Genomic DNA, 25,734 nt, shown 5'->3' with positions numbered 1-25,734 from the left:
TGGCTCTCGGGACCTTGTGTGCAGGCAGCCTCCCCATATGTACAACCCCCCCACACATGCCAACTCTCCACATGCCCCCCTAACACCCATCTACTCCCCCCACACACAATATATATGAGTAAGACTTTATTTTGAACTATTATGCAATTATCTCTATATACACTACTCAAAAACGCATAAATCAGGACAAAAGATATATTTTTAAATAAAATTAAAATATGTTGTACAGTAGTAGATGTTTGGGGTTTCTTTTGTATATGCTTTGTTTTTTATCTATAATTTGTTCAGGTGATATCTTGTGGAAGATTTTATGTGGGCGGCCCTTGACAGCTCACTAAAACTCATTATGTGCCCCTCCAGTCAAAATAATTGCCCTCCCCTGTGGTAGACTGACTAATTCGGAGGTGCACAGGTTTTTATGAGCAAGCGCTCACTTCATCAGATGCTAGGCATGCATGGTGAACTCTTGGTGAATGATGAAGTGAACCCTTAATCACAAAAGCATATGCATCTATGGTTCAGTTAGTCTGCCAAGAGCATCTTTACCCTGCCTTCTGCTTGACAATATTCAAAAGACTGGGCATGTCTAAAAGAGATGCTCTAGCTCAACCAGAAGTTATGACCTTAATTCAGGAGTTAGAGTAAAATTCTATAGCTTGTCTCACGTAAGAAGTCAGACTTGGTGATTTGTAGTGGTTCCTTTGGCCTTAGAATCTATGACTCTGACAGATGAAAGATGCATAGATGCAATGCAGAATGGCATGATAAGCAATGCTCATACTCTTAATGCATTTTTAGGCACCTGGTAGCCCCGCAAATTAATGTAAACCTTCCTGTAAATGGAAATAATAAAAGGGGAACAGGAATCCAGATAGACAAGTTGGTATGCAATGTGGATTTCTCTAGAAATTAGAAGGGCTATCCTTCAGCCTAGCATATAGTTCCGCTTTTGGAAAGTATATTGGCTTGGTGGCCAAAGGTAGTTTATTGTATTATCACATTATAAACTTAAGCTTGGCTCAATTCCCAGTCCTGGTCACTCATCTATTCACCAGGCCAGAGCTCTGAAGGGGCAACACATGCACACAAGAATAGTTCCTCAGTTCCTGGGAAATGAGTAGGTCTGTAGTTCTGTAGCAGTGAGGTGACACCTGACCTCCATCAAGCATGCACAGACGAACAGTTACAGAAGTGGGGGACTAGTACTCATGATATTGTCCTTTTCTGTATCCCTGATGCTCCTATATGGACAGGAAATTCAGTTGGTGGGGGCATGCCAAGGGGGAGCTTGTGCTGAGTTAGGCTGATCTGTTTTCACATTTCAGTTGCGAGTGTTCTTTATTGGGTCACTTCAAATCTAATCGATTCGTTTCAAATTAAGAAAGAAGAAAACAGTGGCTGTGGAGGTGAGTCTTCGGTTCATTCCCAGTGTATTGCTGCTGCAGGAATGGGAGCCCAGCTATTCGTTGAGGGACCTGGGTATAGTTGACAGTTTTTAGGCAAGCTCTGTAAGGATGACAGTTGCAGGAAGGTAGGTACAAATGACAAAAAAGTAGATAAAAATCTCATTAGGTTAATGAGCCACAATGGAACCCTAGTATCTTTTATGATAGAAGCCTTTGAAAAAAGGCTTCTTAGTCACCTAGGGCTAAATCCTGTTCCATGTCTGCATATCTAAATGGCACTTACATAACCTCATAACTACAGTTTTTGGCACTTACACATACTTTTGATGGTATATAGCAACACTTGTCTGACACTTCCCTGTCCTAGAGTGGAACAGAATCACTGGGCGTATGCACAATGCTGGGTTAGTCCCAAAACTTCAGGCACAGAAAAAATATGATTAGCTGGTGTTTGGAGGAGGTGGTAGCCCCCACCTCTTAGCCCAGTCCCCTGTTTAAGCCATTTGCCCATGGATTGGGACACCTTTAGGCCCCCCTACTCAGAAGCAATTTGAATTCCCATCTCCTGCTTTCTAGGAAAGTACTATACTCACCGGGCCACAGACTAGGCACTCCACTTGAAGCTAGTCCACTGAGCAGGTAGGAGACATGAGAGCAGGTCACAGGGAAGGTGGCTCAGTGAGATGGATCCTTGTGAGTCTTCTGCTCCCTGGGCTAGTGTCCAACTAGGCCAGTGGTTGTCAACCTGTTTTAGACTCAAGGCAGTCCTTTTTAGACTCAAGGCACCTCTCGGAAAATGCCAGCTTTTAGTTTTCTCTTGTTTTTTTTTGAGAACAGAAAAATAATAAAGCAATCCTTCTATTGCAAAGAACTCAGAAAGACCATAACAGGGTAGAATGTTTGTAACCCTATGGATTTCTATTTGAAATCTCTGGTTTAGTCTGGTGATTATGTTTGCACACCTAACAGTACTAACACTAGCGCTGTAATATTAAGGCTCTTAAAAGGATCTCAAGACACCCTGGTTGAGAATCGCTGAGCTAGGCTATGGTTGCAAAGGGGCTGAAGCATCTCACAACCTGCATTTTACTTCCCATAAGGATTTCCCATACCTGGACAATCCTATTCCACCACAACAGAATTCAGTCTCTACGTAAGTGCCAAACACTGCAGTTAGTTAATTATGTCATTGCCACTTAGGTAGTTAAAGATGAAATAAGATTTTGCTCTTAGCGGTTTAGACACTTCTGTTCTTGGCAAAGTTAATTGAAGTAGGACTGGATGTTTCATGAACCCTGAGTCTGGTACAGTTAAGCTTCAAGTAAAGCAAGTGTGTCTGTCGCCTTTTTACTTAACATTTGAGCACAGGCTTAAGTACTTTCGTGAGCAAGCATGACTGGTTGGATCAGGACCCAAAGAGCAAATGTAGTTTGCCTACTAAGTGTCAGCTGAAAAGTTTCCTGTCTCTAAATATATGATCTGAGTCATAGTTAAGTGGAATGTGCTATTACGAAGCTGTTTTCCATTGGAATTGAATCCAGTTCCTGGAATGAGAGAAGTACAGTGTTCTTTTCTTGTTTGTCCGACAGCAGTGTTTGATTTTAGTCGTATTTGATTTCCTACCATTATTATTGCTTCCAGAACAGAACACCGTATGACAAGATGTGGTGATACTTACCTATTAGTTTGGGTTAAGAAAGCAGTATCTCTTAACATTATTGCTGGATCTAATTCTTTGTAATTATTAGAAAATAGGACAGAGGTTGCTTTTACAAGGCAGTGCATCGGCAATCTATATCAAAGCTTCCAAACAAGGGTCTTTGTTGAACGGAGAAAGCCCACATTTAAGTTCGTCAGTAGATGTTTGTCTCCTTACCGAGTTTCTTTTTTGAAAGGGTTTAACTGAGTGGCAATACTTGCCTTATGGAGGTGTTTCTGAAGCTTCCTTACTATTATAGAGAGTGCAGGTGGAGCTGTTGTATCCTTGCGCAGCCATGTGATAGCTTTTTCTTTTATTCAAAATGTACTGTAGGTTGCAACAAGCGAACAGTTCTCTGCCTAGTCACACCAATTAGCCTGGGTTCTGGTTAGGAAGAGTACATGTGAGATGAAGGAGTTCTTGTTGTCAGACCATGGAGTGCATAAAGGCTGAAGTGGCTTTCATTTGAGTAATGCATTCCTCTCTGCTGGGAAAGGGAGGATGTGTGTTATCCCAGGTCCTGTGGTCCTGTAGGAGCAGCTCAGCAGCTAAGTCAGGCATGCACTATCCATTTGGTAACTCTCTTTCTGCATCCAATACACAGCAAACAGTTCCTTCCCCATGTATCATACTGTGGTGCACATTAGCAGAACTAGGAGAATATTTATAATCAGTAGACACCAGGGCTTTAGGGTGGGATGTGTGATGATAATGCACACACATCTGCCCGGGCAAAGCTTAACATGGACTGTAAGGGGTTTGTTCTTTGTTGTTGTTGTTTTCTAAGCAAACCAAATTTTTAGAATTCCAGGTTCAAATAACCCACCAACATAACCCTATTCTCCAAGGTCCCCCCAACATTGTTCACTGGCCAAAGAAATGAGGCGGAAATTGTCAGTTCCCTTGCTGGTGTTCTCTTGAGTTTGCATTGACCCTTTTTAACAGGTTTCTAAGGGCTTGTCCCATGTGGCTGGATCCCAAGTCAGACCCAAATGGCTAGATTGGGCCCTGGCTGGGCCATTGCCATGTGGTGGGATCAGGCCCCTGCAGACCAACTTGGCACCACTTCTTTGGCCTGTGGGGTGAAAAGATTGGGCACCACAGGTACCTATAGATGTGCAGGGAGGCTGCTCCAATGTGCTGTAATTATAGTATGTTGGAGAAAATTTAATTAAGAGAGTCTGCTGGAGCATTCTACTTAATGCATCTCCGGCAGCGTCTGTATCTCATGTATCAGTGTCCCTATACTTCAGAACAGCAGTTTGTTCAACAGGCTTTAGTTAAAGTGCCTCTGCTGCCATTTTGAAGTGCAAGGATGCTGAGGTACAAGATGCTGTGGTGCTTAAATTACAGGGGCTTGGAGCCGCTCTGATAAAGCCTTCCCTTACTGGAGCATGTGTAAAAACACCACGCTGTTCTAAACATTTAGGTTTAACCCTAAGAGTAAAGGGTCTGATCCTGATCATATTTACATCAGTGTAAATCAGGAGAAACTACTGAAGTCTAGAGCCACTAGAAGCAAAATCAGGTCCAGAGTATAACAAAGAAGTTATAGTAATGGCTGTATACTGCACAGGTTACATTACACCTGTCATACAGAGCATTGTCATTATCAAACGAACATGAAATTGTACACTTTTACAAGTTCAAGAATCAGTTATTATAAAGGGTCAGACGCCACGTCTACGTATGCGCTTAACTGTAGAGTAGACTAATTAGCTGAGGAATAACACATCGCTGTCTACACATGTGACGGTATTAGGCCACAATAAACTAATTTATGCCAAAGTAAGATAGTACTGGGACAGCACTATGTTATGCTGAGATAATTTACTGAGATTAAATGCACATGTAGACACTGACTGCGGGTGTAAATTGCACCTGGTCATCCCAGACTCCTGTCTGCTGCCTAGGCCCATAGGTCTGCGCTTTCAGCACCCTCATGGCCTAGCCAACCCTTCCACCCTGCAATGCTGCCACCCAGAGCCCAGGGCTGGCCCCTTTGCCTCTTGCCTGCCCAAGCCTGCTCCACCTCAGCTCAGATTACTGCTGTCCTGGGTGCACATGTAGATGCTGCACCTGGGAGTAGTTTACTCTAGCTCAAACTGCTCCAGAGTTTATTGCTTTCATTAATTGCATGTGTAGATGCAGCCAGAATGGACTAAGATGTGTGAGACCCAAGCTTTATTCCTAGATCTACAGGCTTGGCAGTAGTCTTATGTAGAGTTTACATTATGGATTGTCTAGGATGGTTTGGATAGGAGTGATCTTGCCTCAGGGGACAAGTTGGACTAGATGACTTCTAGAGGTCCCTTTCAGCCCTACTACTTTATGTTGTATGATTTTATGATGTGGCACTGATTTGCTGGGTGAAGTTAGGCACGACTGTTTTTTTTTAGGTGTTTAAGCAGATTTTACTTGTTGTCGATTGATTAATTGAATTTTTCAAAGTGTGCCTGTCTTGTGATTATATCACAAGTAGAAATTCTGTGTAAAAAATAGTTCTAGGGAGGCAGTGTGGGTAGTACCTACTGGTACAGTTCTGAACAGGTATTCTCAAGACCTGGATTTGACTCCTTGTTTTGGCACATGCTGGCTGGGTGACCTTGGGGACTTCATGTCTCCGTTGTAACTTGATTTCTGTATCTGGAAATGAGGGAAAATGATAATTACCTCATTTGTAAGGCACTATATGGACAAACTGAGGGATTATTTATTTCACAAAGACCCATGGAAGTGTGCAAAAATAGTTTAGGAAAAGTATGGTCCAATACCTACATTTGACTTGTCAAGTGCAATTATGCATTCACTTGCTCTTTATGCTGACACACACAGACAGGGTCCATATCTGCGCTTTGTTTGTTTTGAAGTTTCCATTCTCAACTGGGGGCACAGTGGACATTGACTCGTAATGACAGAATTGTGTCTGGCTTTCCATGGTGTCTTAGCTGTGCTTTGCTGATCGTGATGGATGTGATCTGTGATAGAAACACACAGTCAGCACAAAGGGATAACCTGTACATTTTCTGACAGCATTATCCATTGGAACGTGCTGGATCCTGAAGTGTTTGCTACATTTTGTGCAAGAGTTCGTCACACATTCTTCTCATGTTGAAGTTATGTTGTGCAGTCTGAGCTTTAAGGAACAAAACATCCCTATTCCTGACATTTGATAAGCCCTGCTATGCCCATTGTACTTCCAATACTGCTTACTAAAGCAATAGAGAGTTGAAAGAGTTAACACAGCCTGGCTCTTCTGTGAAAGTTTATGTACTTTACAGTATCACCAAGGCTGTGAGAAAGTCCATGTGCTGCAGCTGGATAAGGGAACTCTGTAAATAAAACCAATCTGCAGAGCAGATAGGATAAGCTGCCTTTAATTGGCTTCTCTATACTTAAAAGTTTCCCTGTACAGCCAGACAGGCTGAGCTGAAGTGGCAAGCCTTTCTTGTGTCGATGCAGTTATAGATGTATAAGATGTAGTTATATTATAGATATAAGCATTATATTATAAGCATGCAGGGCTTATAGCTGTTCATTAAGAGCAGTAGGCTATACAGCCCTTTTTGCCATGACACTTGCATCCACAACAAGGGGTTTTGTTAGCATAACTACATTGTAAAATATCATGCCAATTACTGATATATTGAATTAGCAAAGTTTTTAAATGACCTGGCCAGAAATAGACCCTTTGACAATATTTGCCCACAAGCTCTGACTCCTGGTCCTGTCCTAAGAGATGAGCTCTGCCATTCTCCATCTGAGCTCCTGATGCCATGGGAGTAACTTGAGAGGGCTAAGTGTGCTATGTGTTAGCTGTCTCAAACTTCCCCATAGGATCAAGCCAGTTGTGAGCAGTTCTTCATAACATTGAACCAGAGAACAAACTTATTTCTAAAACTTTACTTCAAAATGATCATTTGCAAAGAGGTGAAAGATCAGGCTAACAGTAAGGGTGCAGACACATAACACATTTACCGTGCCGTAAGATGACTTTACTCTATAGTGAAAGTGAAACAAGTTACACTTGAGACAACCATTTACTTGGTCTCCCAGTTGGTTTAATCCCATCTTGCTGTTTGCTCAATGCAAACTGCCCCCCCCCCCCACCTAATGGCTGGATGCTATAATAGCACCTATTGAGTGTGGCTGGCATCATAGATGGGGACCTACCAAATTCTCCATTTTCACAGACACTGTGAATTTGGTAGGTCTCCCATGAAAAAGCCCGATCCCTGCAAAAAATGTGGAGACTGCAAAAAAACCCAGTAAAAGAGCCAGCAAATGGGGGGAACAAAAGGAGCTGCAAACAGAGGTGTGAAGTTGTGGTGTCCCAAAGCACAGACGGGGAAGGAGGGAGAAAGGGAGAGAGATTTTCATGATGGCAGCCCCTCCTTCCCCCGTGCCTCTGGCTGGGTTCCACCATTTTTAAACTAGTCTGTGCGCTGAACTTCTGTTCTGTTACAGGGGTACACTGGTTTCTAATCACTCACACCAGTAAAAATATAATATCTGTATCAGGCCTTAGCCTACAGCTGAACCTCTTACATTGGCAGAGTGTAGAGAGGTTGTTAAAGAAGAGGAGACCTAGAAACATCCTGTGTCACCATTTTAAATACACCATCATTGAAGTTTTATCTGGTAAACAATTTACAAATGTTCTTGGTGAAGAGAAAGTCACAAATTATCTTAAAGCCATTGTGATCTTCTGGATTTGACCTCCTGTACAACACAAGCCCTAGCTTTCACTGTGGCTTTAGGCTTAGGTCTAACAAAAACCCTTATTGTACACAGATGGTTAACTGATACAACTGGGTATGGAAACTAACAACCATGAAAAGTTATTAACCTTAGGTCAAAAAAGTTGGCAAGATATTAGGAGACATGGAGACCAGGATATAGAATAATACTGAAAGCATTAGGATTTTACTGGATAAACCAGCGGTCTAGGATTTTCTGAAATATTTTGTATGGTCACTCCAATAAAAAGATTACAGAATTAGATAGGGCACAGAAAAGACCAATGAAAATAGAAAGTTTCCTACACAAAGAGACAATGAAAAGTTTGGACTTGTTTGTTTTGGAAAGGAAATGAGTAAAGGAGACATGATAAAAGTACATAGAATAGTGTATAGTCTAGAGGAGGGAGACTATGAGGTTTCATTCAGCATGCAGAGGATCCAGGGGAACACTTAGTGAAATTAAAAGCTTGTGAATGCCAAACAATAAAAGAAAATACTTTGCAACACAGCTTTGGAGCTCACTGCCACAGTATTGTTAATGCTAAGGCTTTCATCCAATGCAAAGAGGAGCTAGATAACAAAAATATGTTGCATGTAGCAATTGCTCGTGTGCATATTGAAAGAGATGCTAAACATAATACTCCAGAGCTTAAGACAGTTTCTAACCATTAGGAATTAGGAGGTTACTTAAACCCTTCTCTAGACTGAGCATCTGGTGCTGGCCACTGTCAGAGACAGGACAGTGGTCTAGATGGACCACGGATCTGATGCAGATAGCTATTCTGATTTCCATATAACATCCCAGAAAGAAAGGTGTCAAGCAACTAATCAGAAAGCAGGTTCAAACTGGATAGCTTGTGTAGACTTGACCTTCTGTAGGTTATTTATCTGCTGAGAGAACAGAAATGAAGTGTAACTGTAAAAACAATTTGGGCAGGTATAAAATGTAACAGAGGAGTAGCTTATTCTTACATGCTTAGCCAGCTGCTTTTCCTATTATCTTGCTTTGTTTCACGTACATGCACCTACACTCTTGAGTGCCAAAATTAAAACGTATTTTACTCTCTTTCCAAACCTGACATGCAGTTTACACTACAGTGAATGCATCTACATTTTCATTACTGCACCATAGGTACTGCGCATTTTGTTTAGTACTTCCTTAATGAAGTACTAGCTGAATGCACAGTAACTTTATTTACTGCACAATAGCCTAATAACACTGTGCAGTAGGTTATTTCCACAGTTTTTTATCAGCATGCTACTGTGCAGTGTTATTAGGCTACTGCGCAGTAAGCGTCTCATGTAGGTGTGCCCAGTAGTAAAGCGAGGCATGGTTGAATCTGGAGTATAGGTTGTCACAAGAGTTGCATCTATTTACACCCAGGATTTTTAACTGTTTGATTGCTGCAGACAGGAACTGTCTTTAGCATTTGTCATGTTTTATGTTTGGATTTTAGGGAAGCAGATTCCTGGAACAGCACACCTCTAAGGTGCATTTTTGTCAATTAAACATTTCTGTGATGTTCTTGCTATAACAAAACTAATTGCCTCAAAGGTTTTGTATTAATTTAACTTAAATTCAGCTGTATGCTATTCTACAATGAAGAAAGTAACTCCATGTAGGCATAAAAGTAGTGGGAGCTACTGTAACATACTACACTTTAATGCCAAAATATTTGCCTTTGCTATTGTTTTCTCCAAGTTGCCCTCATTTTATAACTTATATGTTTGTTTGTTCTTTTACAGAAACCTGTTTCCATCAAACCTTGTTGCTGCAGCTTTTCGATCGGTAAGACAGTAGCGGCCTTAGGGGAGGGCAAACCGGGTGGCCACCCCAGGCCCCACACTTTAGGGGGCCCAAATTTTTGAGGGAGTGAAGTTTTTTAAGGAAGTGGCTCTATTGGCATTTTAACACTTGACTATTTATTTGATTTCCCCCAAAAAATATTAAAAAGATCCACAACACAACTGTGGTGGGTTAATATAACTGAGTACATACCTCTAAGGGACCCCAAATTACTCTCTTGCCCGGGGCCCCAAACAACCGTAAGGCCATCACTGGGTAAGACTCAGGTGACTTTGAAAAATGTGATGTACTCCGCAGAAGTGCCAAATGCCGCCTTGTTTCTCATAATGAACCTTGAGATGCGTCACTGTAAATAAACACATATGATAAATATAAAAACGACAATTGCAGTGACTGGAATTTTTAAAAGTGTGGAAGATAACCTAAGCATTTAGTTTGTACTACTGAATCCATGGAAACTCAGTGTCTTCTTGCCTTAGGTGTCCTTGAAAATCCCAGCTTGTGAGGATATAGGGTCTACATTGTGGCTAAAATATGTGTAATGAACAGCTGTTTGTGTGGCCTGTAGTTAACAGCGTGGAACTAATCTTGGATTGGACAAAGCTAAAGACCTAAGGGCTGTGTGGGCAGAGAAGAGTTTTACTTGTTGCCGGCTTTAATGTCATGCCTTTCATTATATGACTTGCCTCAGACACAGGTCAGTCAGACTTCTGATATGCTGTGCTGCAAGCTAAATATGATAGTACATTAGCGCCAGATGGTATAGGCTGAATTAAATTAGATGGATATGAACTGTATATTTTGGAGAAGCTATTGGTAGATGTAATTTTGGATGCATGTAAAGGATGGACATTGCTAAAGGAGTTGCCCTAAGACAGGACAATTATTTTAGTTATCTGAGCTGAAATATAACCATTGTTAGTTCCACTGAACCTTTTTTGCTATGAAAGCAAGAAGCATATAAAAATATCAAACAGGGCAAGTCGGTATAATGGATGAAATGAAAATGGACATGACAGCAATAATGTAACTTGGGAAGCTCCTTACTCAAATGCCTAAGTAGTCTATGCTCAAGGCTTCAGTGGGGAAAATCTTACTTCCCTTTGTGCTGTCCTTGACAATTCACAGTAATTTAAATTATTTTTCTATTCTATACAAAATAAAAATTAACAGCCTTGCCCCTACAGTGAGTTTAATTTAGGCATCAAAATTCATTTGTGGCCTTATGTGTTTTAATTCATAGTTTTGACATCTCTCGGCAGCTTACAGATCATCTCAAAGGCTGAAATTTCTGGGTTTTGGGTGGCATCTCTTAGGCTGTGAGCCCTTCAAATAGAACGTAGGTACACTGAGCTGGTGCTAGGATGCACTGCAGCCCCTTAGAGCAAGGACGGGCAGTTATTTTGTGTGGGGCGCTGCTTACTGAGTTTTGGGAAGCCATCAGGGGCCACATGACAAGGAGCCGGGGGCAAATAAATATTAATTTTCCAAATTTTTTAGGGGCCCTGTGGGCTGGATAGAATGGCCTGGCAGGCCACATGCAGCCTATGGGCTGCATTTTGCCCACCCCTGCCTTAGAGCATCTCTGCTGACTGTCATTTATCTTAACTAGCCAAGCCGTTGCTGCACACTTCTGAAATAATTCTAATCAATTTGCAGTCATAACACCTGGCTGAAATGCCAGCAAAGCTCCATCCCTGTCCCCAGGTAGAGATTGGCTTAGAAAATTTAAGTCCTGGTTCTTCATTTAAAACAATTTTGTTTTAAGCAGTAGGTGTTTTATAGGAAACCTATTGTGAAAATGAGATGGCAGCTCTTGGGTCTATAGGCACAGTGTCAGCTTGAAAGGGGTGGAGTGGAGGTCTGTGCTCCCAGACACTCTGTACACCATTGTACACTGCACGTGTACAAGAAGTGTTTACCATACATTTTGTATCTTGCATCTGGCCTTTCACCTAGCCTGCAGAGCTGTTTTCATAGTGGAAGCAGTTGCATTGGTCTGTGGTTTGGTTGGTTTTTTTTTACTTTTGTAAACAACATTTAAACATGAGGTCGAATTCAGGTTGGCAGTGTCCCTTAAATGGGCCCAATTCTCATCCCCACTACACTGATATAAATTGGGATTAACTCCCATTTATATGCGAATACAGTTGCGTCTAATTCACATACGTGTTGCCCCCCTTCTCTATACCCTCTCCCACCTTTTAAGTTTATGGTAATCGTGTTTAAAAACCTGATAAATAACCTACCCTAGATCCAGCCAGTGTTGCGAAATCATACATATGTTAACCCTACAATAGTGAAATGAGATTCTCATACAGATTTGGTCATGTGGGTTATTTTACAGACGGAAAACTTTGTGGTGTTTTTCTTACCCACAGTATGCAACAGACTATAAGATAGTATCCAGAAACACTACCGCTGGAAATGTTACAGTTGAAAAGGTAAGGCAATCCCTTTCTTGCTCAGAAATGTTATGCAACCAGATACATAAGCATCCTGTGGTTTTTCATGTGTTTATCCTCATAACACCTCTGTAAAAGAGGGGACTGCTGCTATCTCCATTTTGTATATCAAGACCTGAGGCACACATAGGCAGAGTGACTTGCCTTATGGTATTCAGGAAATCTGTGGTAGACCAATGAGTCCTAAATGAGTGCCTTAGTTATGACAGTTAATTCTCACTCCATAGTTTCTTAGACTCTTTTCTTTAATAATATGAGAGAAATGCTTTTTTGCTACTTTTTTTCCTACTCTGTAACCTTTAAGGCAGTAGGTTGGTTGAGAATTTTCCCTATTACAACTTCATTGCGTTTATATTTGATCCAGCGTCTAGTTTAAGGTGATTAAAATGTAGTTCCAGGGATAAATATTATAAGTAAAATGAAACAGAAACACATCTGTGAGTTGCCAGAGCTCCATCTGGTGTGCAGGTGCTGAGGAGCTTTGTTTTTAAGACAGCTTGTAGGATTTCCAAACATGCTTAGCGTGTACCTAGCTGTGTTCCCATTCTCACCTGAAAGGTGGGAATTGCAAAAGTGCTTATTACTGGCTGAACTCTGGTCATAATCATGTTTGAAATCCCCTCTCTATAGGCAAAGTCCCATGCAACTGAGAGCCTGTGTCCCCTGGCACACAATTAGCTTATTTTCAACAGTTAAGCCCCTGCCTTTCCATGGGATTTGGGGAGGAGAGTGCATATTAGGGATTGGTGTGGGAATTCCTTTTAAACTTATTCATTTTAAACTTTAAGATTAATATAAGAAACTGGAGCTCTGCTGCATCCTTTAGTGATTGTGTTGCTTCATGTGTATTAGAGGCCCTTAAAGCATTGTTGAAATTATTATGGATACCATATTATCTCATACGTGCATGTCCCCAAAGAGAAAGCACACCTGGTTTTGAAAGGCAAAATACATTAAAGATTTTTTGAGAGACATGTTTGCATAGAGCAGGGACAGAGCCTAATATTCAGTTAACTCAGCCTGCCTTTCCTGCATAACTAAAGCCAGATCTTTAGCTGCTACTGAAGACCAGTCTACGCTGTTCATAAACTGGATCTATGATTTTGAAAAAGGCTAAAGAGTTTGAGCTACAAAATTAAAGTGGGTATGAATTAGAAAGACTAGCAGCAACAAGCAGACAGCAGAATTTCCCCAAGAAAGGCTGGCTTTGTTTAGTGGAACAACAAGACCAATAAAAAGGAGAGACAATTGTTAAGATCTGTAGAGTGAAGAACACTTGACTCCCTCAGCCATCTGAATAGTAATACCATTCATGGAGCAGCAATCAGACCAGGGTGCTTCCGTCCCCAGCCAGAAAATCAGCTTCCCCACTTAATACACGTACCCCAGTTTTGGGGGCCTGATTTTGAGGAAAAGGTGTGTGTTGTGTATGGGAATTACTTCAGTGCTCTAAGGTGGCAGTCAGGGTCATGATTCTACTATGATGGGCTCAGTAAAAGGAAGTCCATGTGCTGCAGGACTCCCTGGGTTTTGGCCATGGGTGACTGGTGCCACCTCAGTCAGGAGGGGCACATGTCCCCCAGTGACCGGGGGGGTGTCCCCCATGGCCAATCACGGGACAGCCAATTGCTGCAACCACTTCCGGGAGTGGCTGCAGCTGCTTCTGGGAGCGCAATGGTGCTCCACTCCCCAACCGGTGCTTGCCGGGGGGGCACTGCCGCTCTCGCCTGCCCCCCCGCCCATTGTCTAAGCGGTGAGCGTGGCTGGTCAGGGGGTGCACCAGCGCTCTCAGGGGCTGCACATGCACCCCCGTGACCCCCCTATGCATCGCCACTGGTTTTGGCTAATGTGTTACACTTTCACCGTTCCTATAGGATGGCATTAATTCAGCTCTGAAGCACCTTACTTGACACACTGCAGGTGGGCAGTGAGTGGTCAAAGATAATGTGATTTCAAAGGATCACTTTCTCCTCTAACATGTTATCTCTGCAGGCAGTTCAGCCCTAAACTGTCATGCCACTAAAGACTTTATTCATCCCTTTCTCTCTACACTTATACATGTACCTTTATTCACATGAACAATGGAATGACTAATAACTTAAGCTGTACAAATGAGGAGCAAAGCAAGATATTAGTGGTAATTTTCACTGTCAAGCTAAGTTCCACCGTAGGTCAAAACGCTACTGAGCTGCATAGGCATGGCTTACCATGCCTGTTACATTCAGAGATGGCCATAAAGGACATTTTGCAGTGTACTGTCAGAGCTTTGATTCTTTCTTAGCAAATTTGAATGTATCTTTTGGCAACTGAAAGTATGGAATTCTTTTCTATTTTCTTTGTTTTCTTTTTATACCTTCCACAGCTCTTATTTGACTGAACAGTGTGCAACTCTAGGACACTGTGAATTATTCCTGGTCTGACACTTAAATCTAGTTGTTATTGCCAATGACTACTTCTGAAGATTTCCCTTCCACCCATTGCTTATGGGTTTTTTCCAATTGTTTGAACTATAGCAGGATTGATAGTTTTTAAATCTAGTGGGCACTCCAAGTTCTCTAGATATGAGTGATCTTACTAAACAAAACATGGTAGCCTGTTAGTTTGCAAAACTGAATTTCAGTGTGGTTTCTTTGTGTTGTGTGTGGATGGTAACCATAATAATTTTAATGTTGCACAAAGATGAAGTGGTTTTCAGGTAACATTTTAGGAGTGGTATCAAGGTGATACCAACATGGATTCCATGGGGGGGAAAGTATGAAGGTGATGCATTGCATACCGGAGAGCAGTAATCTTTGTCATCAAAATATGAAATATTTGATTTAAAACAGAGCAGTCTTTTTTCTTTTGCTAATTTATGCTCTGATATTAATTGCATTCTTGGCTTTTCCAAAGTCCACTGAACTCAATGGAAAGCTCCTCATTGGGTTAGGCACCAGATCAGGCTCTGTATTATCTCTTGATTATGCTTGCGGGGAGCTGAGACATCCGTGTTTCTCCAAAGTTGTGTTTGTTTTGTTGTCATCTGCTCTTATGTCCAGCCCATTTTTTGTTGTTTTACTCTTGAGTCCTGTCTGATTGCCCGCTCTCTAGGGCTGGCACTGGCTTCTTGTTCCATTCCCAGTACTGCTTAACATAATGGGGCCCATGGCTGATATCCCTGGATGCTCCTATAATATTGATTGTTAACCAGGGTACCATGGCCAAGTGGTAGATTTGCAAATACCTACACGTGGTTCACAAGATAAACCCAGAGATTTCAAAATAGGAATCTAGAGTGTCAAAAACACTCTGACCTATTGTAGTTTTTCTGAGGTCTTTGGAACAGAAGAGTTGCTCTCTTACTTTTTTCTGTAGTCAAGAAATGAGCGACAAGAGCTGGAATTTTCCAAAGGATGCCTTGAGTCTGATGCGGAGTGCCCTGAGTCTACGAAGATTGAGAGCCACTGTTCCAAGTATAAATGATACCAATAATACTTTTAATTGAATACTTCTTGTCTACATCACATTGTGCACCTGCCACTTTCCTTAATGTTTAATTTTATGCAAATATGTAACTGGCCTGAATGTCTATAGCCCCTTTCGGTGAGATAAATTGTGTTCAGTGTGCTAAACTATACCAGGCTCTTCAGAGAGATGTGAGAAACAGAGGAGGTCAATAATGTTTCCACTAATGCATAAATTAAGACAACATGATAGAAGCCTTGTAGTTTAGCATGGAACAAAGTTCTCATGAAAGCCTTTCTTGTTTTGTTTCATGCCTATAATGCTGCTCTCTGTTTGGCAGTTCCTTAGAAGCAATGCACTGCTGTTAGAGTACAACAGACATTTTAGCGAACTGACTGGAAGGACTGGTTCTAGTAGGAATTGTGAGGGTCCAAATTTGAACTGGCCAGGAATGGAGGGGCCATTAGACTCTGCTAAAAATCACTTGATTTAAACATTCAACATGATAAAGAAATCTCTAACAGAATGGGTGTAAAGTTTTGGAAAATGACTGAAAAATATGGTAGCACCATGGAATTTTGTTTGTCTTCTAATAATGCCCAGGTTAAATATACTTGGCTTACAATAATACTTGACCATTAGAACTGATTTTTATTTTGAAAAAAATGGCATTTTCTTATGCAAACAAATTCCAGTAGAAGATTTTTGACCAATGGTATTGACAATCTCTGTTTTTACTGCTTGAATGATCAACTCAATCCAGGATTTATGAATCAAGTTGGATTCTTTTTGATTTGTGCATCAACACTAGAAAATATGGGTTCTCCAGGAAATAATTGGAAAGTTCTTAATAATTCAGCTGCTGGTGCTGCAAGGCAGACTAGAATCTCTCAGAACAATTTTGGATCTGCATTACCAACAAAAATAAAAAAGCATATAGCCCCTTAATGTCCATGTGTGGATCTGGGATTTTTGTAAAGGGGTATATGAGACAGTGACCAGTGCTGCAGGGGGTGCTTCACCCCTGCTCCCACCTTCACTTCCCATCCTTGACAGAAAAACTATGCCACGGGAGCAGCAGCTGGGGACTTTTTTATGTCCCTGAATTAGGTAGGAATCTTCCCAACTGCTCTCTCAGCACTCCTTTGCCTTTTCCTTCCCTCCTGTTTTCCTCCTCCCCTGCCCACCACTTCTGTCCCCAGCTGCCTTCGGGTGGGGGGAGCTCCAGAGCTGCTCCTGCCCTCCTCCAGCTGGGCTGTACATGCTCAGCCAGGGACAGCAGCAGTGGTAGCAGGCAGGTTCTGTTTCCCTGAGCCTGCTCCCAGGCTGGCAGAGAATAACAGGGAGGACTGGAAAAGGAGAAGAAACCCACCTGCTGCTACTGTGCCCCAGTTCTAGGCTGAGCCTGACTCTCTGTGCAGCCTGGCCTGGTAGGAGTGGATCTGAAGCTTTTCTTATCCCAAAGCCATCTGGAGACAGCAGCAGCAGTCAGTAGGGGAGGAGGCAGATGGGAGAGGAGGGAACATGCTGCTGAACATAGAGGGAAAGGGATGGGGGGGATTCTTACTTACTTCTGGGACTTGGAGTTGCTGCTGCTTCCAGAGTGTGGTTTAAAATGACAGCGCAATCATACCACTGTACCCCCTCTAGATCTGCCCCTGCTGATGTCTCATACGCAGACAGATTGACTTTTATTAGTAGATGTTTTGGTTGGGGAATCCAGGAAAAAGATGACAAAGTTGAGATGGAAATACAAAGTGCCCGAGCGAGGGACTAACAATCGAGGGATGGGGGAGAGGCGGGGAACGCGACTAGGTTACATACCATACAATGTTAGCCAACTAAGCCTGGGGGTGGGGGGATGTGGAAGGGGGAAGGCAAAGGGGGGGTCGCGACGCTTAGAGGGAAAGGAGATAGATACACACATACCCGTTACAGTGGTCTGCGATGTTGAAGGAAGTGGCTCGGAGAGAGCGTCTCAGTCCATAAAGTCCGATCGCGGGGGTCCTCTTTGGGTGGGGGTCCTCTCGACGCGAAGCGAAGCGGGGGGGCGGTTCAGGTGGCGGTGTCCTCCGGGTCCGGTCCGGCGGCAGCTGGTCTGGAGGGGTCAATGTACTGGTGGTGGCCCGTGATGTGCTCCACGTAGATGTCGCGGGACCAGCGGATGGTGTCGGACACCATGTAATACATGAGTAAGGAAGTCCAATTTTCTAGTTACCTTTTCAACATGAGAAACTTTTAGGTCTTTTAAGGTGTTTGAAACTTACAGAACTAAAGGGGACAAAATATTGATGATACTAAACCTTGGACATGCAGAAAAGCACCATATGTTGTTGTGTTTGGAGATAATATAGTCTTTTCATAGTTTATTTAATTTTGAAAGAAACTGTGTCCCAACATTTTTGTCCCAGGTAAATTCCCCATGCTTCAAGTTTTAAGTCCAATACTTAGGAATAAGTTAGAATAGAGTGGGCAGTGATTGTGAAAGATGAGATATGAAATCTACTAATTTTTCAGTTTGAAATGCCCAGGTGCTCAATTGGTGTATTCATGAACTCTTAACAATTTGTGTTTCCTGCTTATATTTTCTTGTATGTAATTGATGTTTTAATGACTTGTGGATAACACTTTATTTCTGTTTCCAGTTATAAAGAGGCAATTGGAAACTATCAGTTCAGCCCTACACTTTTCTCTAGGACAATAATGTAATAACGGTTTTATTGAAGTAAATTGGTGTTCTGAACTTTTGTTCAGTGTTTGTTGTACATTTTAAACTTTTATCTGAGAATATATTTATCTTTCTTGTGTTGAGCCAGCGTCTACTTCAACATCCCCAAGGCCTGAAGCTTCTCTAAATCATCTATCTAATCTGTTGCATAAGCTCATCCAAGTAAAATAAAAATTTGCGACATTTAAGCATGTACTGCCAAAGGGAAAACAGGGTTTGTCAAAATGATTCTATTTTTATTACGTCACAAGAGCAGTCAGTCGGAACCAATTTTGTTAATTCATTAAATGAGTCCTCGGCTTTTCTGGGAGAAGGAGCTGCAAAAGATCAGCAGGGTGGGCTTGTCAGCACATTGTGAACTCTTAGATGAAAATTGAGGTTAGTGTTTTATCCTCTAACTCACACCAATTAGCTGCATTATTTCTGGGAAAGTGGAGCATGTGTTTCATCTGCTGTGCCTCAGCCTGCCTCTGTTCATGGTGAAAGACACATTAAGCACCTTTTCACTGTTTTCTACTTTTCCCTCCCTAAACACCAAATGGCTTTTCTTGTGTTTTCTTCCTGATAGAAATATTTCTCAAAAAAGTGAGGAACAATCTACAAAAAAAGTACCCGTAGAAAACAAATGGCCTTATATTAATGATTTATCGAAAGAAGCAGAATAGATATGAATAACTTTTAGTGCCTCCTTCAGACTCTAATGTTGTTTGGTAGCAGCAGTAGAGCTGAGTAAGTAGCTATGGCTCATACTTGCTCTTCGAGAGTACTTGAGTAGCCATGGGGTTTGTGTTCTTTCCTGAGGAGACATGATACAAACTGATTTTTGACTCATCAAATGACAAAATAAAATACATGGTTGACGTTATTCGCTCCACGCCCCAATATGACATCTGAGAAACACACTGTTTAATTTTTTCACCCCAGGTTCCTATTGGCAGAGAGATTGAAGGGATGAACATTCTGGGATTGGTACTTTTTGCTCTGGTTCTTGGAGTGGCTTTGAAAAAGCTCGGCCGTGAAGGGGAAGATTTGATTCGCTTTTTTAACTCATTCAATGAGGCAACTATGGTCTTGGTGTCCTGGATTATGTGGTAAGTGTAGCTGTAAATACATTACTGCTACAATGTGACTTGGTTTAGGAATGTCCATTTTTCCCCCGTCTAGCTGTGTTTTAGATGCAACATCACCATCACAAATAAGGAGTTCTATGATGCTCGTGTGATGGATCTTCCGTGCACATGGGCAATAACCAGGTCACTCCAATGCAGGGTAATGGCTGCTTGAAAATATCTGAATATCCTCTCAGAAATCACTGACAGGGCTGGATTTCGATTACCTAGAGAAAATAAGTCTTGATTTCTCAAAGCATCAGAAGCCCTTGGTTGTACACAATTGCATGCCCGATTTAATTTTTTTTTTAATTTTTTTTTTTTTTACGTGGAATTACTATGACCGCTTAACCAAATTAGGAGACTGGTGTTAAAACCTGATTTGTGTGCACAGTTGCAATATTGAAATGCAAAACTCTAAAACTCTTGGTTCAGAGACGATACCTTTTATTAGAGCAACTAAGACTTCGCAAAAAAAATCAGCGCATGCAGATTAGCTGCACAGTTGTGATGGCACTTCTCCATTCATCTCATTTTCTTCTGCTTATTTAAAAATTAGGCCCTAAGAAAGGCAATAGGGCTCATGAAAAACAGACCATGTTTAAATATAACCCATTATAACTTGAGTTCTAGAGAATGTCCTGGCCAGCTAGAGCAGTGTGCTGTCCCAGAACACATGACATTAGTTGGGACAGAAGTAGGACTGAAAACTTCAGTCCCTTTATATAGCAGGAGATGGTAGCAATTCCTTTTTGAGTGGCGCTGGGTGAGATCACAACCCTGGTGAAGTCAGTGGGAGCTTTGCCATTAACTTTAGTAGAAGCCAGGGTTTTTTACCTTAGACCTGTTTCGCCTTGGATCTCAATTCATGTAGAGAAGATCTTTTTCCTGAGTGGGAAAGGATTGTGGGAGCCAGAATTTTCAAAATGGAGATCAGCTGCTTATTGAGGTACATAATTTTCCTAAAAACCCCTTCCATAGTCCTTCTCCCTTTCCTGCAGGGTATTTGTGTTTTCTAAGTCTGAACCTCTGATAAGGGCTTTCTTTAGAGTTTCACAATCTGGGGTACAATTTCCCCTGAGGGTATACACTGAACTTCTACGGGGTATGTGAAAGGAAGGAATGTGAGAGCAGAAGAAGAAAGAGGAAATATAAATGGAGGAAAAGGGGGAAAAAATTAAAAGCAAAGAACAGCTTTCCAGTTTAGATAGTGTGGCTTAATGATATAAAGTGTTACCTTTTTATCATCCATAACACAGGATTATAGGGGTATACAACAGAGTTTAACCAATTAATGAGGGGAACACCACCCAAAAGAGTTTGAGACTCACTGGTTTGCTTTGCCTCTTGCTATAGGCTTAACCAATGGGGCCTTATTTTTACTCATTTCCTCAAAGTCCAGCCACTTCTGCTAAGAGAACACAAAGAGCAGTAGCACCTCCATTTCAGTGCAACACTTGCCCTTAGAATCTAAGGTCCTTGCTATGGCAGGAGGGAGACATAATGCTCCAAATACTAGTGATTTTTTTTTTTAAATGTTTTTATGGTTACAATACAAGATTAATGGGACATGGCCAACACAGATTTGACCTGACATTTTACAAAGGATCAGCTCAACTCTAAGAGTTTCTAAGGATCTAGTAAAAAAAATATATTTCAACAACTGCTATACAATAATTATTACCATGTAGGAGTTGCAATTTTGAACACTGTGATTTTAAAGACTCTGAAGGAAAGTGAAAGCAATCCAATTTTATTTTCATTGTCTGAGTTAAAGCAAAACAAAAGGTAAAGGAACAGCAGAAAGAATAAAGAGAAGTTTTAAAAATAAAAAAAATCTAAGGGTTTATAATTGGCAGGGAAATAGAAGACGACTGCTTTAAGTATGATTTTCAAGATGACACTGCGTGTCTACATGTTCATTTAGTTAGTACTTGCTTAATGAAATTCTAACGAAATGCACAGTAACTACAGTTACTATGCAGTAGCACCAGCACGCGGGTTTTTTTGTGATGCTTACTGTGCAGTAACTTAATAAAATGGCGCATATTAGCATGTTTTTGACCAACACACTACTGAACAGTGTTATTAGGCTACTGCACAGTAAGCGTCTCATGTAGATGTGCCCACTGTTTGTCAAAGAATGGATAGGTCGGTTGTGATGATGCAAAGCAAACAAATGGTAATGGATTTCCATGTCTGAAAAGTTTTGCAGAGTGAAAACCCAGATTCTGAGATCCCCGTGTTGGTAGACTAGCATGTTTTATACCAGGGCTAATGGAATCAGCATTGGAGGCCCAGTGCCAGACCTACCAATCATTACTGAGGTTGATTAGGACTGAATGCTTGTGGAAGAATCACGAGGCATTAAGCCATGTCATATTCTTCTTTAAATCAAGCAGCGCTTAGCCCACAGCATCCTATTGTAAGTGTCAGAAGTGCTGTGGAGAAGTCAGAACTGGGGGTTCAAGCAGGGCAAAACGGGAACACAAAACAGAGAGTTTGGGTCTTATTCTTGGTCCAGCTGAGCAGCAGCAGCTTCTCCCAGAGTTGCTCCAAGAACTCTTTCAATTGAGGCTCCCCCCACCCCCTTAAGTTATATATATATATGCCTCTTCACAGGTGCATTTTTCCCTTAAGCTTGCAGGTTTTACACTTGCTTTTTTTCTTCAAGGAGTGGAAAGGATTTGACAAGACGTGTGACCTTGTACATACAGACCTTTACATTAGTTACTGTCAGAAGGGATTTACATTTAAAAGTCTCAAAGCTGCTTAAGGCTTTCACTCTTGAGTGTAATTCCTGGGATATCAAACTCTGATAGGTAGGGCTTCTCATACTCCACTCATTACAAAGCTAACACTCCAAGTTAATCAGTCAGTGTGTAATCCTTTGCTTTGTGGATTACTGGAATGCCTTGGTGCCTCGCACAACAGTGTATAGTAATTCTCTCTCCTCCTCTACCCTTCTGTAATACTATGTTCTCTTGTGTCCTCAGAACTACTCAAATCATTCTGGCTTTCCAAGTGGTGGTTAGGGAAGGGCAAAATCATGCTTACACCATAAGAACCTGCTTGCCTCTTCATCCTCATCCAAGAACCAAGCCCTGTGAGTTATGGGCAGCCAATCAAAGGGCCATCCCAAGCCTGTCAGGCTCTCATGGCTCAGGCCCACTAGTGTCTGTAGCTAGTGGCACACGGGAGTGGTGTGGCCACCATCTGATTTACCACTTTTGATTCTTCAGCCTGAATGACTGGAGACTTGTGGACAGCTGAGGCAACCTCCAGCACAAGTCTGGAGTGAGGCTCGAATTCATGCTCAAACTGAGTGGCCTCACAAGGAGAGGAGCTGACACTGAGTGAAGTAGGATACATGTGGAGAATGATGGCAAGTGAAGAGCTTTTAGGATTGGATATGTTTTCAAGCTGTCGGAGGCTTGGCCAAGCTTCCTCAAGTTTAGTTATGCCCAGAGGCAATCGGGGAGATAAAAACATCCTTTAGTTCCTTTGCTCAGTATCTGCTAAGCACACAAGGAGATCCTCCTCCTTCCTTCCCAATGGAAGGTCCCTGTGAGTGCTGTCTTGCTGCACTGTATGATTTGGAGGCAGGATCAACTCTACAAGAGCTAAACTCAGGTCAATGGCTGCAGCTGGAGATGAGGTTTGGACCTACCTGCAGAGCTTCTCCCTTTGTTTCTGACAAAGGAGGCCCCAGTGCATACCTGGCCTCCGAAGAATTTGGGTGTCTACAGAGAGAAGAGGCGGGGGCAGCCTTTTGGCTTCAGTGCGAATCGAGAAGCTTGAGGTCTGTAGACAAGTTGCTGAGCTAAATGCTTTCTGTGTGCACCCAAGCACTCATTAGCAGCCTCTGCCATTGTGGCTGACGCAGCTCTTTCTGTCCCGTGGTGAATGGGCTGGCATGCACGTGTCGCTCACTTTGTTCAACAGACTTCATCAAGCTGCTGCCATCAGTCTCAGCTTGTTGGCAGCTTTCCTTCAGCACCCTCCTCCTCTGTCACCACCCCCCTCCTTCTTCCCAGCTCTAGATGTGGCACTGCTCCCTGGTACCTTTCCAGCTCCAGCCTTCCCTGGAGAGACCGTGCCCCTTCTTAGAACTGGGCATTCACCTGGCATCCTTCCTGAGGGAGTAAATCTCCACATTGCAATCTCCTTTTACACTCTCCCCTATCAGCATGCTGTCTCCCTGACAGCTTTGGCCAGTCCACACCCGGCCTGGCTGCCTTTCCCCAAGGCACAGGCCTCCTTGAATGTCTTTTTTTCCATCTGCAGGCCAAAAACAGCTTATCCAGCTTGACAACATCCCTTCCAGCAACCAAGAGGTACCCTATTAGTTTCACAGGAGCATGTAGGGCACAGGGCCCTGGGTATTCATTGGTTCTATGGTGGTGGTATTTCAGCAGCAGGGCAAAGCTGGGTTGCTGGGAGATACTTATGAACAGGAAGAATTGGTCCCTAAACAGAAATGTTGTGTGTCTTTTTGAGGCTGGTCTCTCATGTTTCTTCCTGCTTTGTCTTTACACAGGTATGTGCCTATTGGCATCATGTTCCTTGTTGGGAGCAAGATTGTGGAAATGGAAGATATAACACTTCTGGTGACCAGCTTGGGGAAGTACATTTTTGCCTCGATTCTGGGTCATGTCATCCATGGAGGAATCATTTTGCCACTTATTTATTTTGCATTCACACGCAAAAATCCTTACAGCTTTCTCTTAGGACTTATAATGCCATTTGCAACAGCCTTTGCTACTTGCTCCAGGTGAGCTATTGTGCTTCTTTCTCATACGCAGCCACTGTAAACTAGTTATATTCCATATTTTAATATTTCATATTTTAATGTTATTTAGACCCACATATTGTCTTTGGGTTTGCATAGGATAGTGCCTGGGCATACAGTTCCTCCCCTGCAAAGTCAGTTGGACACCGTGGATGCCTACAGATGTGCTCATTCGCATTCAAATGAGAACATGTCAGAGCAGATTCGGTTCATCGAGTCTGTTCTGCATTCTAATTAGAACGCTCTAGCGTCGCATTACCTGCATGTGTATTAAGCACCATGTGTTTCAAAATGGCTGCGGACTTGCTTTATCTAAACCTTGCTGAATGAGCTTTAGGGTTACCATATTTCCAGTAAAAAAGAGGACACCTGTTGGGCCCCACCCCCCGAATGTCCTTCACTTCTAAGCTGAAGCCCCCCTGCTCCCCCCAGCCCTACCAGAGGGGGCTGCCAGCTGCCCCATCCTGACTGGGCCGGAACGCAGTGGCTGCGGCAACTCTGATTGTGTGAGTGGTGGTGGAGTGAGTCTGGCCTCAGCACAGGCTGGAGGAACGAGGAGTGGTGGCCTATGGAAACCCTGTTCTGCACTGGGGCTCCTGCACTGTGCCAGACAGCCTGGCCACGACCCCCCTAGGCAGCATCTCCCAGGTGCCTGTCCCTGCGACCATGGGCACCAGCCACTGATGCCACTAGCCCAGCCATGCAGTTCCCTACTGCCCCTGAAGGGCCTGCCCCTGCCCTGTTCCCCCACTGGAGGGGCAGGCACTTCCCCCCTGGCCCTGTGCCCTTCCACAGCCCTAACACCTGGACAGCATCCCTCAGCACTGGCAGGCACCTGCCCTCCTCACACACCCTGGCCCACCAACTCTCCTCTCCCTGACCGTCTCCAAGCTCTGGCCCTGCAATCCCTACACCCAGCTGCCAAGGCTGCTCCCACCACCGTGCCAAGCTGCATGCTGGACACGTGTATGTGCGTGTGCAGACGCATGTGGTGCCCCCTGCCTCCAGTTGCCCTCCCCCTGCTCCGACCAGTGGAGCAGAGCGATATCCTGGACATTTGTTCAGATTTAAAAAAAAACCTGGCAGGACGGAGATTGGAGGACACAAAAAGGACATGTCCTGGAAAACCTAAACATATGGTAACCCTCGCTTGAGATAAAGCATGCCACAGCCATTTTGAAATGTGCATGGAGCTTAATGCATGTGACAATAAGCTGCTTTAATTTAATTAGAGTGGCTGTCCAGGAACCACTGTAATTAAAACAGCCTTCTCCCATGCCAGAGCATGTGTATAGGCAGCCCATCTGGAGTAATTTTATGTCCAGGTGTAATTTTTTCTGGAGCTTTTTGTCAGCAGCAATATATTCCATGCACCTCAACAAAAGGCTTTGATGCACCATCCCTTCCTTTTGACTCGTATGGACCTTGGGTTCCAGGGGTGCACGTGCTTCAGCAAATGGATGCAAGACTAATAAGCTGTTTGTTTGTATTCCCGTGTGGGGAAAAAAAAGTACTTTACTGATCATAGCCAAAGAACATGGC

The 25,734-nt window shown here is 42.8% G+C and overlaps 1 protein-coding gene across 1 annotated transcript in view; it reads left to right on the top strand.

Annotated features, from left to right (window-relative positions):
- Nucleotides 1-25,734, top strand: part of SLC1A4 (solute carrier family 1 member 4) — a 39,248-nt gene that overhangs the window by 6,911 nt on the left and 6,603 nt on the right. Inside the window, exons 2-5 of the mRNA XM_019549171.1 lie at nt 9,594-9,636; nt 12,036-12,098; nt 19,216-19,382; nt 23,941-24,174. Of these exons, the coding sequence (XP_019404716.1) occupies nt 9,594-9,636; nt 12,036-12,098; nt 19,216-19,382; nt 23,941-24,174 (507 nt within the window). The remainder of the gene's footprint in view (nt 1-9,593; nt 9,637-12,035; nt 12,099-19,215; nt 19,383-23,940; nt 24,175-25,734) is intronic.

The sequence above is a fragment of the Crocodylus porosus genome, unplaced genomic scaffold (genome assembly GCF_001723895.1).
Source record: "Crocodylus porosus isolate Cpor-Errol unplaced genomic scaffold, CroPor_comp1, whole genome shotgun sequence".
NCBI classification, from domain to species: domain Eukaryota; kingdom Metazoa; phylum Chordata; order Crocodylia; family Crocodylidae; genus Crocodylus; species Crocodylus porosus.
This window is presented reverse-complemented; position numbering and strand designations above follow the sequence as displayed.